At 44.8% G+C, this 13,375-nt stretch overlaps 1 protein-coding gene across 1 annotated transcript in view; it reads left to right on the forward strand.

Annotated features, from left to right (window-relative positions):
- LOC133619689 (phospholipid-transporting ATPase ID-like) overlaps positions 1 to 5,630 on the forward strand; it is a 66,343-nt gene extending 60,713 nt beyond the window's left edge. The window contains exons 26-28 of the mRNA XM_061980906.2: positions 1,660 to 1,798; positions 1,879 to 2,009; positions 4,795 to 5,630. Of these exons, the coding sequence (XP_061836890.2) occupies positions 1,660 to 1,798; positions 1,879 to 2,009; positions 4,795 to 5,040 (516 nt within the window). The 3' untranslated portion in view covers positions 5,041 to 5,630. The remainder of the gene's footprint in view (positions 1 to 1,659; positions 1,799 to 1,878; positions 2,010 to 4,794) is intronic.
- Positions 5,631 to 13,375: the final 7,745 nt, after the last annotated feature.

Raw genomic sequence — 13,375 nt, forward strand, 5'->3', positions numbered from 1 at the left:
CAATACTCAATACTTGGTTGGAGCTCCTTTTGCCTCAATTACTGCGTTAATGCGGCGTGGCATGGAGTCGATGAGTTTCTGGCACTGCTCAGGTGTTATGAGAGCCCAGGTTGCTCTGATAGTGGCCTTCAACTCTTCTGCGTTTTTGGGTCTGGCATTCTGCATCTTCCTTTTCACAATACCCCACAGATTTTCTATGGAGCTAAGGTCAGGGGAGTTGGCGGGCCAATTTAGAACAGAAATACCATGGTCCGTAAACCAGGCACGGGTAGATTTTGCGCTGTGTGCAGGCGCCAAGTCCTGTTGGAACTTGAAATCTCCATCTCCATAGAGCAGGTCAGCAGCAGGAAGCATGAAGTGCTCTAAAACTTGCTGGTAGACGGCTGCGTTGACCCTGGATCTCAGGAAACAGAGTGGACCGACACCAGCAGATGACATGGCACCCCAAACCATCACCCAACCATGCAAATTTTGCATTTCCTTTGGAAATCGAGGTCCCAGAGTCTGGAGGAAGACAGGAGAGGCACAGGATCCACGTTGTCTGAAGTCTAGAGTAAAGTTTCCACCATCAGTGATGGTTTGGGGTGCCATGTCATCTGCTGGTGTCGGTCCACTCTGTTTCCTGAGATCCAGGGTCAACGCAGCCGTCTACCAGCAAGTTTTAGAGCACTTCATGCTTCCTGCTGCTGACCTGCTCTATGGAGATGGAGATTTCAAGTTCCAACAGGACTTGGCGCCTGCACACAGCGCAAAATCTACCCGTGCCTGGTTTACGGACCATGGTATTTCTGTTCTAAATTGGCCCGCCAACTCCCCTGACCTTAGCCCCATAGACAATCTGTGGGGTATTGTGAAAAGGAAGATGCAGAATGCCAGACCCAAAAACGCAGAAGAGTTGAAGGCCACTATCAGAGCAACCTGGACTCTCATAACACCTGAGCAGTGCCAGAAACTCATCGACTCCATGCCACGCCGCATTAACGCAGTAATTGAGGCAAAAGGAGCTCCAACCAAGTATTGAGTATTGTACATGCTCATATTTTTCATTTTCATACTTTTCAGTTGGCCAACATTTCTAAAAATCCCTTTTTTGTATTAGCCTTAAGTAATATTCTAATTTTGTGACACACGGAATTTTGGATTTTCATTTGTTGCCACTTCAAATCATCAAAATTAAATGAAATAAACATTTGAATGCATCAGTCTGTGTGCAATGAATAAATATAATGTACAAGTTACACCTTTTGAATGCAATTACTGAAATAAATCAAGTTTTTCAAAATATTCTAATTTACTGGCTTTTACCTGTATCCCCTCCTGCTACGGCCCGGCTGCACCAAATAATAATATAAATACATTTAAATAAAGTCAAATACAAATAAGGCAACAAGAAAAGTATTCCACACTTCTCTTTTGTAAAGTAAACTTGTACAGCTGATACGGGCATCTACATTAACTATATGATTATGCCTGAGAAGCTGGACAGGACAAAAAAAAACAACAAGTGGCCCTCTGAGGGCAGCCATAACTGCCATGTGGCCCCCAATGAAAACCAATTTGACACCCCTGCTTTAATAGGTTTTATTCTTGTTGATCTTACAATGAATATGTGCTCTGAAAATAGAATGTACTTGATAATAATTCATGAAAATATTGCAGCTTTGTCTGGACACCTATTATTGGACGGCTGTAAACCAGTTCTTCATGTGGGGCAGCCTGGGAATCTACTTCCTCACCACGTTTGCCATGCACAGCAACGAAATGTTCTTCATCTTTGCCTCTGTTTTTCCCTTCATCGGTAAGTCACTAAGGCATTTTATGAGAGGCTGTGTTTCGTTATTATAGTACACTCTGGTTTATTTTGGTTCGGGACTACAGGTACAGCCAGGAGCTCCCTCAACCAGCCGAGCGTGTGGCTAACTATATTCTTGACATGCCTCCTTTGTGGTTTGCCGGTGGTGGCTTTCCGTTTCATGATCATCCAGCTGAGACCCACCATCAATGACAAGGTACCATCGATCAAGTATGCACTGCCTTCACTGGTTAATGCTCTCGAAGTAAAGATGCAGTCTCTAGAGAGAGACTGGTGAGGCTATAGCTGTTAAATCATACTTGCCAACCCTCCCGAATTTTCCGGGAGACTCCCGAAATTCAGCACCTCTCCCGAAAACCTCCCGGGACAAATATTCTCCCGATAAATCTCCCGATTTTCAGCCACTTTCAGTCCATGTGGACCTGAGTGAGGACAGCCTTTTTTCACTACAGGAGGACAACAGGGTGACAAGAAGTAAATCATCCAGACTAGAGATACATTGTATTATTATGTTTATCTTACCTAAAAATAAATAGATATTTATTCATTTAAAAAAAAAAAAAAACTAAATACATTTTTACTATATTTTGCTAAAAACATCAAAATTAATAGTGTTTTTATTTTTATTTTTTCTGACTCCTTATTACATCCAGCCATAGAATTTTACATTAAAATAAACATATTTGAAATGATTAATTTTAAATTATCATAATAATTCATTTAAAATGACCATATTTAATTATTAAAATAATTGCTTGTTTATCAACAACGTTAGCATTTTATTCACTACATTTTGAAGCTCTCAGAAGCCAAGTTATGTTATATTCCTTAATATTTATTTATGCAAATTCGAAGTATCAATTATCCAGACACAGTTTTGTTTGCATATTTTCAGGATGTAGATATACAGGTAAAAGCCAGTAAATTAGAATATTTTGAAAAACTTGATTTATTTCAGTAATTGCATTCAAAAGGTGTAACTTGTACATTATATTTATTCATTGCACACAGACTGATGCATTCAAATGTTTATTTCATTTAATTTTGATGATTTGAAGTGGCAACAAATGAAAATCCAAAATTCCGTGTGTCACAAAATTAGAATATTGTGTAAGGCTAATACAAAAAAGGGATTTTTAGAAATGTTGGCCAACTGAAAAGTATGAAAATGAAAATTATGAGCATGTATAATACTCAATACTTGGTTGGAGCTCCTTTTGCCTCAATTACTGCGTTAATGCGGCGTGGCATGGAGTCGATGAGTTTCTGGCACTGCTCAGGTGTTATGAGAGCCCAGGTTGCTCTGATAGTGGCCTTCAACTCTTCTACGTTTTTGGGTCTGGCATTCTGCATCTTCCTTTTCACAATACCCCACAGATTTTCTATGGGGCTAAGGTCAGGGGAGTTGGCGGGCCAATTTAGAACAGAAATACCATGGTCCGTAAACCAGGCACGGGTAGATTTTGCGCTGTGTGCAGGCGCCAAGTCCTGTTGGAACTTGAAATCTCCATCTCCATAGAGCAGGTCAGCAGCAGGAAGCATGAAGTGCTCTAAAACTTGCTGGTAGACGGCTGCGTTGACCTTGGATCTCAGGAAACAGAGTGGACCGACACCAGCAGATGACATGGCACCCCAAACCATCACTGATGGTGGAAACTTTACACTAGACTTCAGGCAACGTGGATCCTGTGCCTCTCCTGTCTTCCTCCAGACTCTGGGACCTCGATTTCCAAAGGAAATGCAAAATTTGCTTTCGTCAGAAAACATGACTTTGGACCACTCAGCAGCAGTCCAGCTCTTTTTTTCCTTAGCCCAGGTGAGACGCTTTTCGCGCTGTTTCTTGGTCAACAGTGGCTTGACACGAGGTATGCGGCAGTTGAAACCCATGTCTTTCAAGCGTCTCTTGGTGGTGGATCTTGAAGCACTGACTCCAGCAGCTGTCCACTCCTTCTGAATCTCCCCCACATTTTTGAATGGGTTTTTTTTCACAATCTTGACCAGGGCGCGGTGATCCCTATCGCTTGTACACTTTTTCTGACCACAGTTTTTCCTTCCCTTTGCCTCTCCATTAATGTGTTTGAACACAGAGCTCTGAGAACAGCCAGCCTCTTCAGCAATAACCTTTTGTGTCTTTCCCTCCTTGTGCAATGTGTCGATGGTTGCCTTTTGGACAGCTGTCAAATCTGAAGTCTTCCCCATGTTTGTGTAGGCTTCAGAACTGGACTGAGAGACCATTTAAAGCCCTTTGCAGGTGTTTTGAGTTAATCAGCTGATTAGTTTGTGGCACCAGGTGTCTTCAAAATTTAACCCTTACACAATATTCTAATTTTGTGACACACGGAATTTTGGATTTTCATTTGTTGCCACTTCAAATCATCAAAATTAAATGAAATAAACATTTGAATGCATCAGTCTGTGTGCATTGAATAAATATAATGTACAAGTTACACCTTTTGAATGCAATTACTGAAATCAAGTTTTTCAAAATATTCTAATTTACTGGCTTTTACCTGTATGTATGTATGTATATATATATATATATATATATATATATATATATATATATATATATATATGAAATACTTGACTTGGTGAATTCTAGCTGTCAATATACTCCTCCCTCTTAACCACGCCCCCAACCACGCCCCGCCCGACCACGCCCCCACCCCCCACCTCCCGAAATCGGAGGTCTCAAGGTTGGCAAGTATGTGTTAAATATACATTTGATATTTGGCCACCATTAAACACTGTATGTTGTAAACCAGCAGAGCTAAGACTTCCAGTAAAATAACAGCACAAGACAAGAACTAAAGCACTACACACAGGACACAATAACAAACTCAAACTAAGGCACGACAACCTGGTGGAGTTTCATTTTTTAACCTGGTGTGCCTCTGTATTTTTTTAATGAAAAAAATGTGCCTTGGCCCAAAAAAGGTTGAAAAACACTGGATTAAGGTATACCGCTGTAATCTCTACAGGTGAGACTAAAGGTACGTAAGGAGGTGTTGCCTGCTCCCGGTCCTCGCCATCCACCCGCGAGGCGTAGCAGCACCCGGCGGTCGAGCTACGCCTTCTCTCACGCTGAAGGCTACGGTGATCTCGTCACGTCCCGGAAGTTCCTGCCGAAACGTCCCGCAAAGAGTCGACCCGCCCTGTTCGATAATTCCCCTTTGGCACAGAACAGACCTCAACTCTACCGTACCGTGACAGAGGAGACCAGGTGAACAAGTAATAATGTTATAGACATCAGTGTGCAAGAAATACGTTATACCTGAGGTCGTTAATGGGGCTTCTGTGAGCCCCAGGAGGTCCTTAGAGGTACTGCAGGGGCGTCCAGAAATTTTCCTTGATTTGACTTTTTTTTAATTCGCAATTTAAAGCCTTGAACGCCCATTGTCTGACTATTTTTCAATATAATATGTAACCACTAGTAGTTTTTTCATTTCATTTATTCATTTATTTCAGGCAATGACATTAAAAAAAAAAAAAGTACAAGGTAGTGTTGCGTCAGGCCAGTATTCCCTCTCAGGGAATTAAAGTCACTGTTCAATCCCAAATTCTTTCAGATGACATATATGCAGAGTAAGAAGTTCCATCAAGACAGAATAGGAATATTAACAAGTTTTCCTGAAGCTTCAGGAGACCAGCCCAGACCAATACATTCATACCGGCTTCTCAAATTGGTCTAACATTCAAACGGAAAGAAACTACTTCTTGAATCAGAAAGCAGTCCCCCCCCAGAAAGGAATGCCTCCCTCTTCCCCAACGCTGATAAGGGAAGTAGGGGGATGTATCCTCTTCACATTCCAATGTCTAAAACACTAAACAGACCTCTGTAGACAAAGAGAAACTGGTATACAGAGTATACAATGGAAAAGTACTATGTGATCCAAACATGACTATGAATAAAGAAAGAACTCTTAAACATATATGCATTCTCCACAGTAGACAATACATAATAATATAAATGAATATAATGCAAAAGGTAATGTACAGTATGTAAGCATGATTGTCCAGTTTTGGCTGAAAGGGAGTGGGAAGAAGATACTTTTTTTAATCCCTACTGTTAGAGATTACCGTATTTTCCGCACCATAAACCGCCCTGGGTTATAAGCCGCGCCTTCAATGAACAGCATATTTCAAAACTTTGTCCACCTATAAGCCGCCCCGTGTTATAAGCCGCATCTAACTGCGCTAAAGGAATGTCAAAAAAACAATCAGATAGGTCAGTCAAACTTTAATAATATATTAAAAGCCAGCGTGATGTGGGCGCGCATGGAGTCGTATATCAACATGGACGGAGCTGCGTGAAAAAAGCCACCCGGCCTCTTCGCGTAAACTTACCTTAACCACTCGCTCATCTTTTCTTCATCCATCCATCCCTTCGAGTTAGCTTTTATGATGACGCCGGCTGGAAAGGTCTCTTTTGGCAAGGTCTTCCTTTTGAATATCACCATGGGTGGAAGTTTCTGGCCATTAGCATGGCAAGCTAGAACCACAGTGAAGGATGACTTCTCATTCCCTGTGGTGCGAATATTCACCGTACGTGCTCCCGTTGTATCCACAGTGCGGTTCACAGGAATATCAAAAGTCAGTGGAACCTCGTCCATGTTGATAATGTTCTCTGGCCGGATCTTTTTTTCAGCTATCTTGTTTTTACAATATGCACGGAAAGTAGCCAGCTTTTCTTGAAAGTCTTTAGGCAGTTGCTGTGAAATAGTAGTCCGTGTGCGGATGGAGAGATTGCGTCTTTTCATGAACCGGAAACCTGTCGCTTAGTAGGAGCCATTTTGTGGTCTTTACAGATGTAAACACACAAAGGAAATGAAACGTAATATCCGCGCGCTTCTTCTTCTTCTTCTTCTACGCGGGCGGGTGGTTGCTTACAGTAGAAGAAGAAGCGCTTCCTCTTCTATGGGGGCGGGTGCTTACCTTGGCGGTTGCTTGCGTAGAAGAAGAAGCACTTCCTCTTCTACGGGGAAAAAAGATGGCGGCTGTTTACCGTAGTTGCGAGACCGAAACTTTATGAAAATGAATCTTAATATTAATCCATATATAAAGCGCACCGGGTTATAAGCCGCACTGTCAGCTTTTGAGTAAATTTGTGGTTTTTAGGTGTGGCTATTAGTGCGGAAAATACGGTAAATGTTATTAAATGTTAATGTTACTACTTAATTAATAAGTAGTAACATTATTCGAGCTGGTGGTGGTATTCTTGTCAATTTTAGGGTTCAAATAGTTTTGAGCCAGTGACGTACACTATATTTAAGTAATTAAAACACCAAAAATCATATAAAATGTCCATTTACTTTAATGTTGTAACCAAAAATGTCTATTTTAGATCCATCCATCCATTTTCTACCGCTTGTCCCTTTTGGGGTCTCGGGGGGTGCTGGAGCCTATCTCAGCTGTATTCGATCAATAATGAAATTCCCTTCCATCCATCCATCCATCTTCTTCCGCTTATCCGAGGTCGGGTCGCGGGGGCAGCAGCTTAAGCAGGGAAGCCCAGACTTCCCTCTCCCCAGCCACTTCGTCCAGCTCCTCCCGGGGGATCCCGAGGCGTTCCCAGGCCAGCCGGGAAAGATAGTCTTCCCAGCGTGTCCTGGGTCTTCCCCGTGGCCTCCTACCGGTCGGACGTGCCCTAAACACCTCCCGAGGAAGGCGATCGGGTGGCATCCTGACCAGATGCCCGAACCACCTCATCTGGCTCCTCTCAATGTGGAGGAGCAGCGGCTTTACTTTGAGCTCCCCCCGAATGACAGAGCTTCTCACCCTATCTCTAAGGGAGAGCCCCGCCACCCGGCGGAGGAAACTCATTTGGGTCGCTTGTACCCGTGATCTTGTCCTTTCGGTCATGACCCAAAGCTCATGACCATAGGTGAGGATGGGAACGTAGATCGACCGGTAAATTGAGAGCTTTGCCTTCCGGCTCAGCTCCTTCTTCACCACAACGGATCGATACAGCGTCCGCATTACTGAAGACGCCACACCGATCCGCCTGTCAATCTCACGATCCACTCTTCCCTCACTCGTGAACAAGACTCCGAGGTACTTGAACTCCTCCACTTGGGGCAAGATCTCCTCCCCAACAACATTTTTTTCCACTCTTTTTTTAAATGTGTGAGACCATTGCTATACTAAATGAATAAACTAAAATTAATTAATGGAAAATAAATTATTAGGTCATTTATTATTTCAGTGAAAAATAACAAACTTAACATAAATTAGCAAACCTTCATGCAACAACTCCCACTGTTTACTGAAACCAGTATTTCTGCCTTCCAGGACCAGTGCATGAATTGCCCCCCTGAGGATTAATAAAGTTGTTTGGATTTCATGGGGGACAGTGACACTGGTAAGGACAATGTACTATTAGAAACATAACAGTGACGGAGAGGTAAAGGGCTAGGAATACGTTTGTGATAAAAATGTATTATGAAGCCCCCTGTCATTCTATAATTGACATTTTACATGCACCTCCTCAAGAAAAATGGAACCCTCCACATCAGACCTGGGTATTTGGCGTGAAGCCAATCATAAATTACAAAATAAATTTAAAAAAGTATCTATGACTAGTGTGCAATACAAGGGTGCTGCTTTTGTTTTGAAAAGTGTTATTTATGGGCGTATGTCCGTGTGTAACCTAGCCATCAGGACAAGTTTCGTCATTTCTCACAAAATCGCCAGAAAAAGTAAGGCGTTTTCTGACGGAGAGTTTATTAAGGAGTGCTTATTGGACTCTGTTGCGCATTTGAGAACGTGTCACTCTCCCGACGCACTGTAACGAGGCGGGTTGAGACCATCGCTGGAAACTTGGAGCTCCAGCTGAAGAACGGAACGGCCGACTTTGACTGTTTTTCGCTGGCTTTGGATGAGAGCTGCGATGTACGTGACACCGCCCGGCTGCTCATCTTCTTACGTGGGATAACTGCAGACTTTCAAATCACGGAGGAGCTGGCAGCCATGCAGTCAATTAAAGAGACAACCACAGGTAATGACTTGTTCACATAGGTAAATGCGTGTTTGGTAGAGATGCGCGGTTTGCGGACACAACCGCGGAGTCCGCGGATCATCCGCGGATTGGGCGGTTGAAATAAAAAAAAATTAGATTTTATCCGCGGGTCGGGTCGGGCGGTTGAAATAAAAAAAAAAAATTAGATTTTAAATAGATTCAGGCGGGTGGGTGGCAGTTAAACCAATTCGGAAATATATAGACATAGTTAAATGTTGTTACCCACATACGAAAAACGAGCAGGCACCTGCAGCATATGCCACAACAGAAGAAAAAAAAAAGAGATGGACACTTTTACGGAGCGGAGAAGGGACGCCTCGCCGGGGTCCGGGACCGAGGCCCCTTCCCCCGAGAGGGCCCCACCGGGAGCCGTAGCTGAGGCGATCCGCGAGAAAGGCCCGACGCACGTCCAGGGTCACCACCGCGCCCACCGCACCGACACCCCGCCTCGTCCGCCTTCGCCGCGGCCGGCGTCACGCGCAGCAGGTAAGCAGCTTACCTGCCCGCCACCCCCGTGGCCGGGGGCTCGTAACAGGGGTCACTCTGCGCGCTCCGCCCGCGCAGCTTACCTGCCCGCCACCCCCGTGGCCGGGGGCTCGTAACAGGGGTCACTCCGCACGCTCCGCCCGCGCAGCTTACCTGCCCGCCACCCCCGTGGTCGGTGGCTCGTAACAGGGGTCACTCCGCGCGCTCCGCCCGCGCAGCTTACCTGCCCGCCACCCCCGTGGCCGGGGGCGCGTAACAGGGGTCACTCCGCGCGCAGTGCGCTCACGAAAGGGGTGGGGCTCACCCTGGTTGATATAGACAGCAGGACGGTGGCCATGGAAGTCGGAACCCGCTAAGGAGTGTGTAACAACCCACCTGCCGAATCAACTAGCCCTGAAAATGGATGGCGCTGGAGCGTCGGGCCCATACCCGGCCGTCGCCGGCAGCGAGACGCGCTTGGAGGTGCGCTCAGCGCGGCTCCCATATGATTGCGCACTGGTGTGCGTCTGGGCCGTGACAGCGTGGCACGCGAATGTCTGTGCTGCATTGGATCAGTCTCCTTTCTTTAACAGGCAAAAGCTTTATAACCTCACTAATGCCTTGCATCGTCTATATTAGATATATAACAACGGGCGGGTGCGGTTCTGATTAAATGTTAGATCGGGTGGATGGCGGATGGTTGACGACTTTCTGATGCGGTTGCGGATGAAATAATTGCCTATCCGCGCATCTCTAGTGTTTGGACATTTTAGGACTGAAATGGGACAAGCTGGCAGGTGTGACAACAGATGGTTGTCCAAATCTGACGGGGAAAAAAATGTTGGACTTTTAAAGAGGATGCAGGATAAAGTGACCGAAATTGACATTTTTGCATTGTATTATACATTAGGAAGTGTTGTGTAAAACAATGTTAAAAATAAAACCCATCAAAAGCAATCTGCTTTTGTATAAAGTTAAGTTAGGTTAAATGAAATTATTATTATTATTATTATTTGTCTTACGATATTTTAAAAATAATTTGAGCAAAATTTAATTGAAATATTGTCGGTGTGGCCCTCCAGCAGTGCTCAGGTTGCTCATGCGGCCCCCGGTAAAAATTAATTGCCCACCCCTGCTCCACACAATACTGTATCTTAATTAAGGATGTCGAAGTTAACGCATGCGATTAATCACAAAAATGTATCGCATCATTCATGTATAAATCCATTTTTTTAAATAAGCTTCAATAAGCTTGTTTTCCAAAGCAAATGTGTTAAAGAAGAGTACATGCAGACTAGAGATGCGCGGATAGGCAATTATTTCATCCGCAACCGCATCAGAAAGTTGTCAACCATCCGCAATCCACCCGATCTAACATTTGATCAGAACCGCATCCGCCCGCACCCGCCCGTTGTTATATATCTAATATAGACGATGCAAGGCATTAGTGAGGTTATAAAGCTTTTGCCTGTTAAAGAAAGGAGACTGATCCAATGCAGCACAGACATTCGCGTGCCACGCTGTCACGACCCAGACGCACACCAGTGCGCAATCATATGGGAGCCGCGCTGAGCGCACCTCCAAGCGCGTCTCGCTGCCGGCGACGGCCGGGTATATGGGCCCGACGCTCCAGCGCCATCCATTTTCAGGGCTAGTTGATTCGGCAGGTGGGTTGTTACACACTCCTTAGCGGGTTCCAACTTCCATGGCCACCGTCCTAGCTGCTGTCTATATCAACCAGGGTGAGCCCACCCCTTTCGTGAGCGCACTGCGCGCGGAGTGACCCCTGTTACGCGCCCCCGGCAACAGGGGTGGCGGGCAGGTAAGCTGCGCGGGCGGAGCGCGCGGAGTGACCCCTGTTACGAGCCCCCGGCCACGGGGGTGGCGGGCAGGTAAGCTGCTTACCTGCTGCGCGTGACGCCGGCCGCGGCGAAGGCGGACGAGGCGGGGTGTCGGTGCGGTGGGCGCGGTGGTGACCCTGGACGTGCGTCGGGCCCTTCTCGCGGATCGCCTCAGCTACGGCTCCCGGTGGGGCCCTCTCGGGGGAAGGGGCCTCGGTCCCGGACCCCGGCGAGGCGTCCCTTCTCCGCTCCGTAAAAGTGTCCATCTCTTTTTTTCTTTTTCTTCTGTTGTGGCATATGCTGCAGGTGCCTGCTCGTTTTTCGTATGTGGGTAACAACATTTAACTATGTATATATATTTCCCAATTGGTTTAACTGCCACCCGCCTGAATCTATTTAAAATCAAAATTTTTTTTATTTCAACCACCCGACCCGACCCGACCCGACCCGACCCGCGGATAAAATCTAATTTTTTTTAAATCTATCCGCCCGATCCGCGGATAATCCGCGGACTCCGCGGTTGTGCCCGCAAACCACGCATCTCTAATGCAGACACATTTTGCATTGAGATTATGGTTTAGTACTTTATCTATCGGCTACATCAGCACCTTGTTATTTGCAATGTGATTGCAGAATTCTTCATAATGTGCACTCCATACTGAACTGTTACCAAGTTTTGAGCAAATAAATGACAAAGTGCATTTAACTGACGATGATGTATTAACAATAAAATTAGATTTGTGTCAACATATTGTGGTCTTTTTTTGAAGTTGATTTAAAGCAGTGCTTCCTAAATATGTTCTGTTGTGGCCCCCCTAGGAACATACTTGCCAACCCTCCCGAATTCTCCGGGAGACTCCCGAATTTCAGTGCCCCTCACGAAAATCTCCATTCTCCCGAATTTCTCCCGATTTTCCAGCCGGACAACAATATTGGGGGCATGCCTTAAAGGCACTGCCTTTAGCGTCCTCTCTCACCTGAAAAGGAGACTATTATATACCGTATGTCTCCGTTATCCATAGCTTTATCTATAACCCATAAAGTAGGCAGGCACGGAGCTATTTCTCAGCGTGTGTTTATTCCAGCCGGCACGTTAATACACTGACACACAACATCCGGATTCCCATTTTTCATTGCTTCAAAACTACGGCAAGTAGTAACGGTCAAAGCATGCTTGCCAACCTTGAGACCTCCGATTTCGGGAGGTGGGGGGCGGGGGGCGTGGTCGGGGTGGGGCGGGGGGCGTGGTTAAGATATATATATATATATAAGAAATACTTGACTTTCAGTGAATTCTAGCTATATATTTTTTTTTTTTATTATATATATATATATATATATATATATATATATATATATATATATATATATATATATATATATATATATATATATATGTCTTAATAAGGTTATCCAAAAAATAGTGCTCGATACCGTAGTAGAGCGCAATATATGTATGTGTGGGAAAAAAATCACAAGACTATTTCATCTCTACAGGCCTGTTTCATGAGGGGGGGGTACCCTCAATCATCAGGAGATTTTAATGGGAGCATTCGCATACCATGGTTTATATAGGGCACAGAGTGGGTGGGTACAGGCTGGCCTAGGGGCGTGGTGATTGGCTCATGTGTTACCTAGGAGGTGTTTCCGTCTGTGGCGGCATGTTGTTACAATTTCGCTGCGCTTGTTGAGGGATGACAGGTCTGGGCGGTAAATAATAAACAGTTTCTCTTTCAAGCATAGGTTGCATCTTTTATTACCACTATTGTAAGGTGTGCTGGATGCAAGAATTTGCCATGTTATTGAATATTCAACATTATTGTCTTTGAGGTCCCAAATGTGTTTGCTGAGTTCTGTGGTATTTCACAGGTTTTGGTTCCTGAAAGAAGCCTTGTGATTGTTCCATCTGGTTTTGAATTCTCCCTCGGTTAATCCTACATATGTGTCGGATGTGTAAATGTCCTTGCGTATTACCTTAGATTGGTAGACAACTGATGTTTGTAAGCACCCCCCGTTGAGAGGGCAATCGGGTTTCTTTCGACAGTTACATCCTTTGTTGGTTTTGGAGTCGCTCTGTCTGGGGGTCGACGGCTCATTTGCAATTGTTTTGTTGTGGTTTGAGATGATTTGTCGTATATTGTTCATGCAGATGTAGCTCAATTTAATGTTGTTCTTGTTGAATACTTTTCTTAGGGTGTTGTCTTTGGGAAAGTGTTTGTCAATCAGATTGAGGAATTT

The sequence above is a fragment of the Nerophis lumbriciformis genome, linkage group LG20, assembly GCF_033978685.3.
Source record: "Nerophis lumbriciformis linkage group LG20, RoL_Nlum_v2.1, whole genome shotgun sequence".
NCBI lineage: Eukaryota > Metazoa > Chordata > Actinopteri > Syngnathiformes > Syngnathidae > Nerophis > Nerophis lumbriciformis.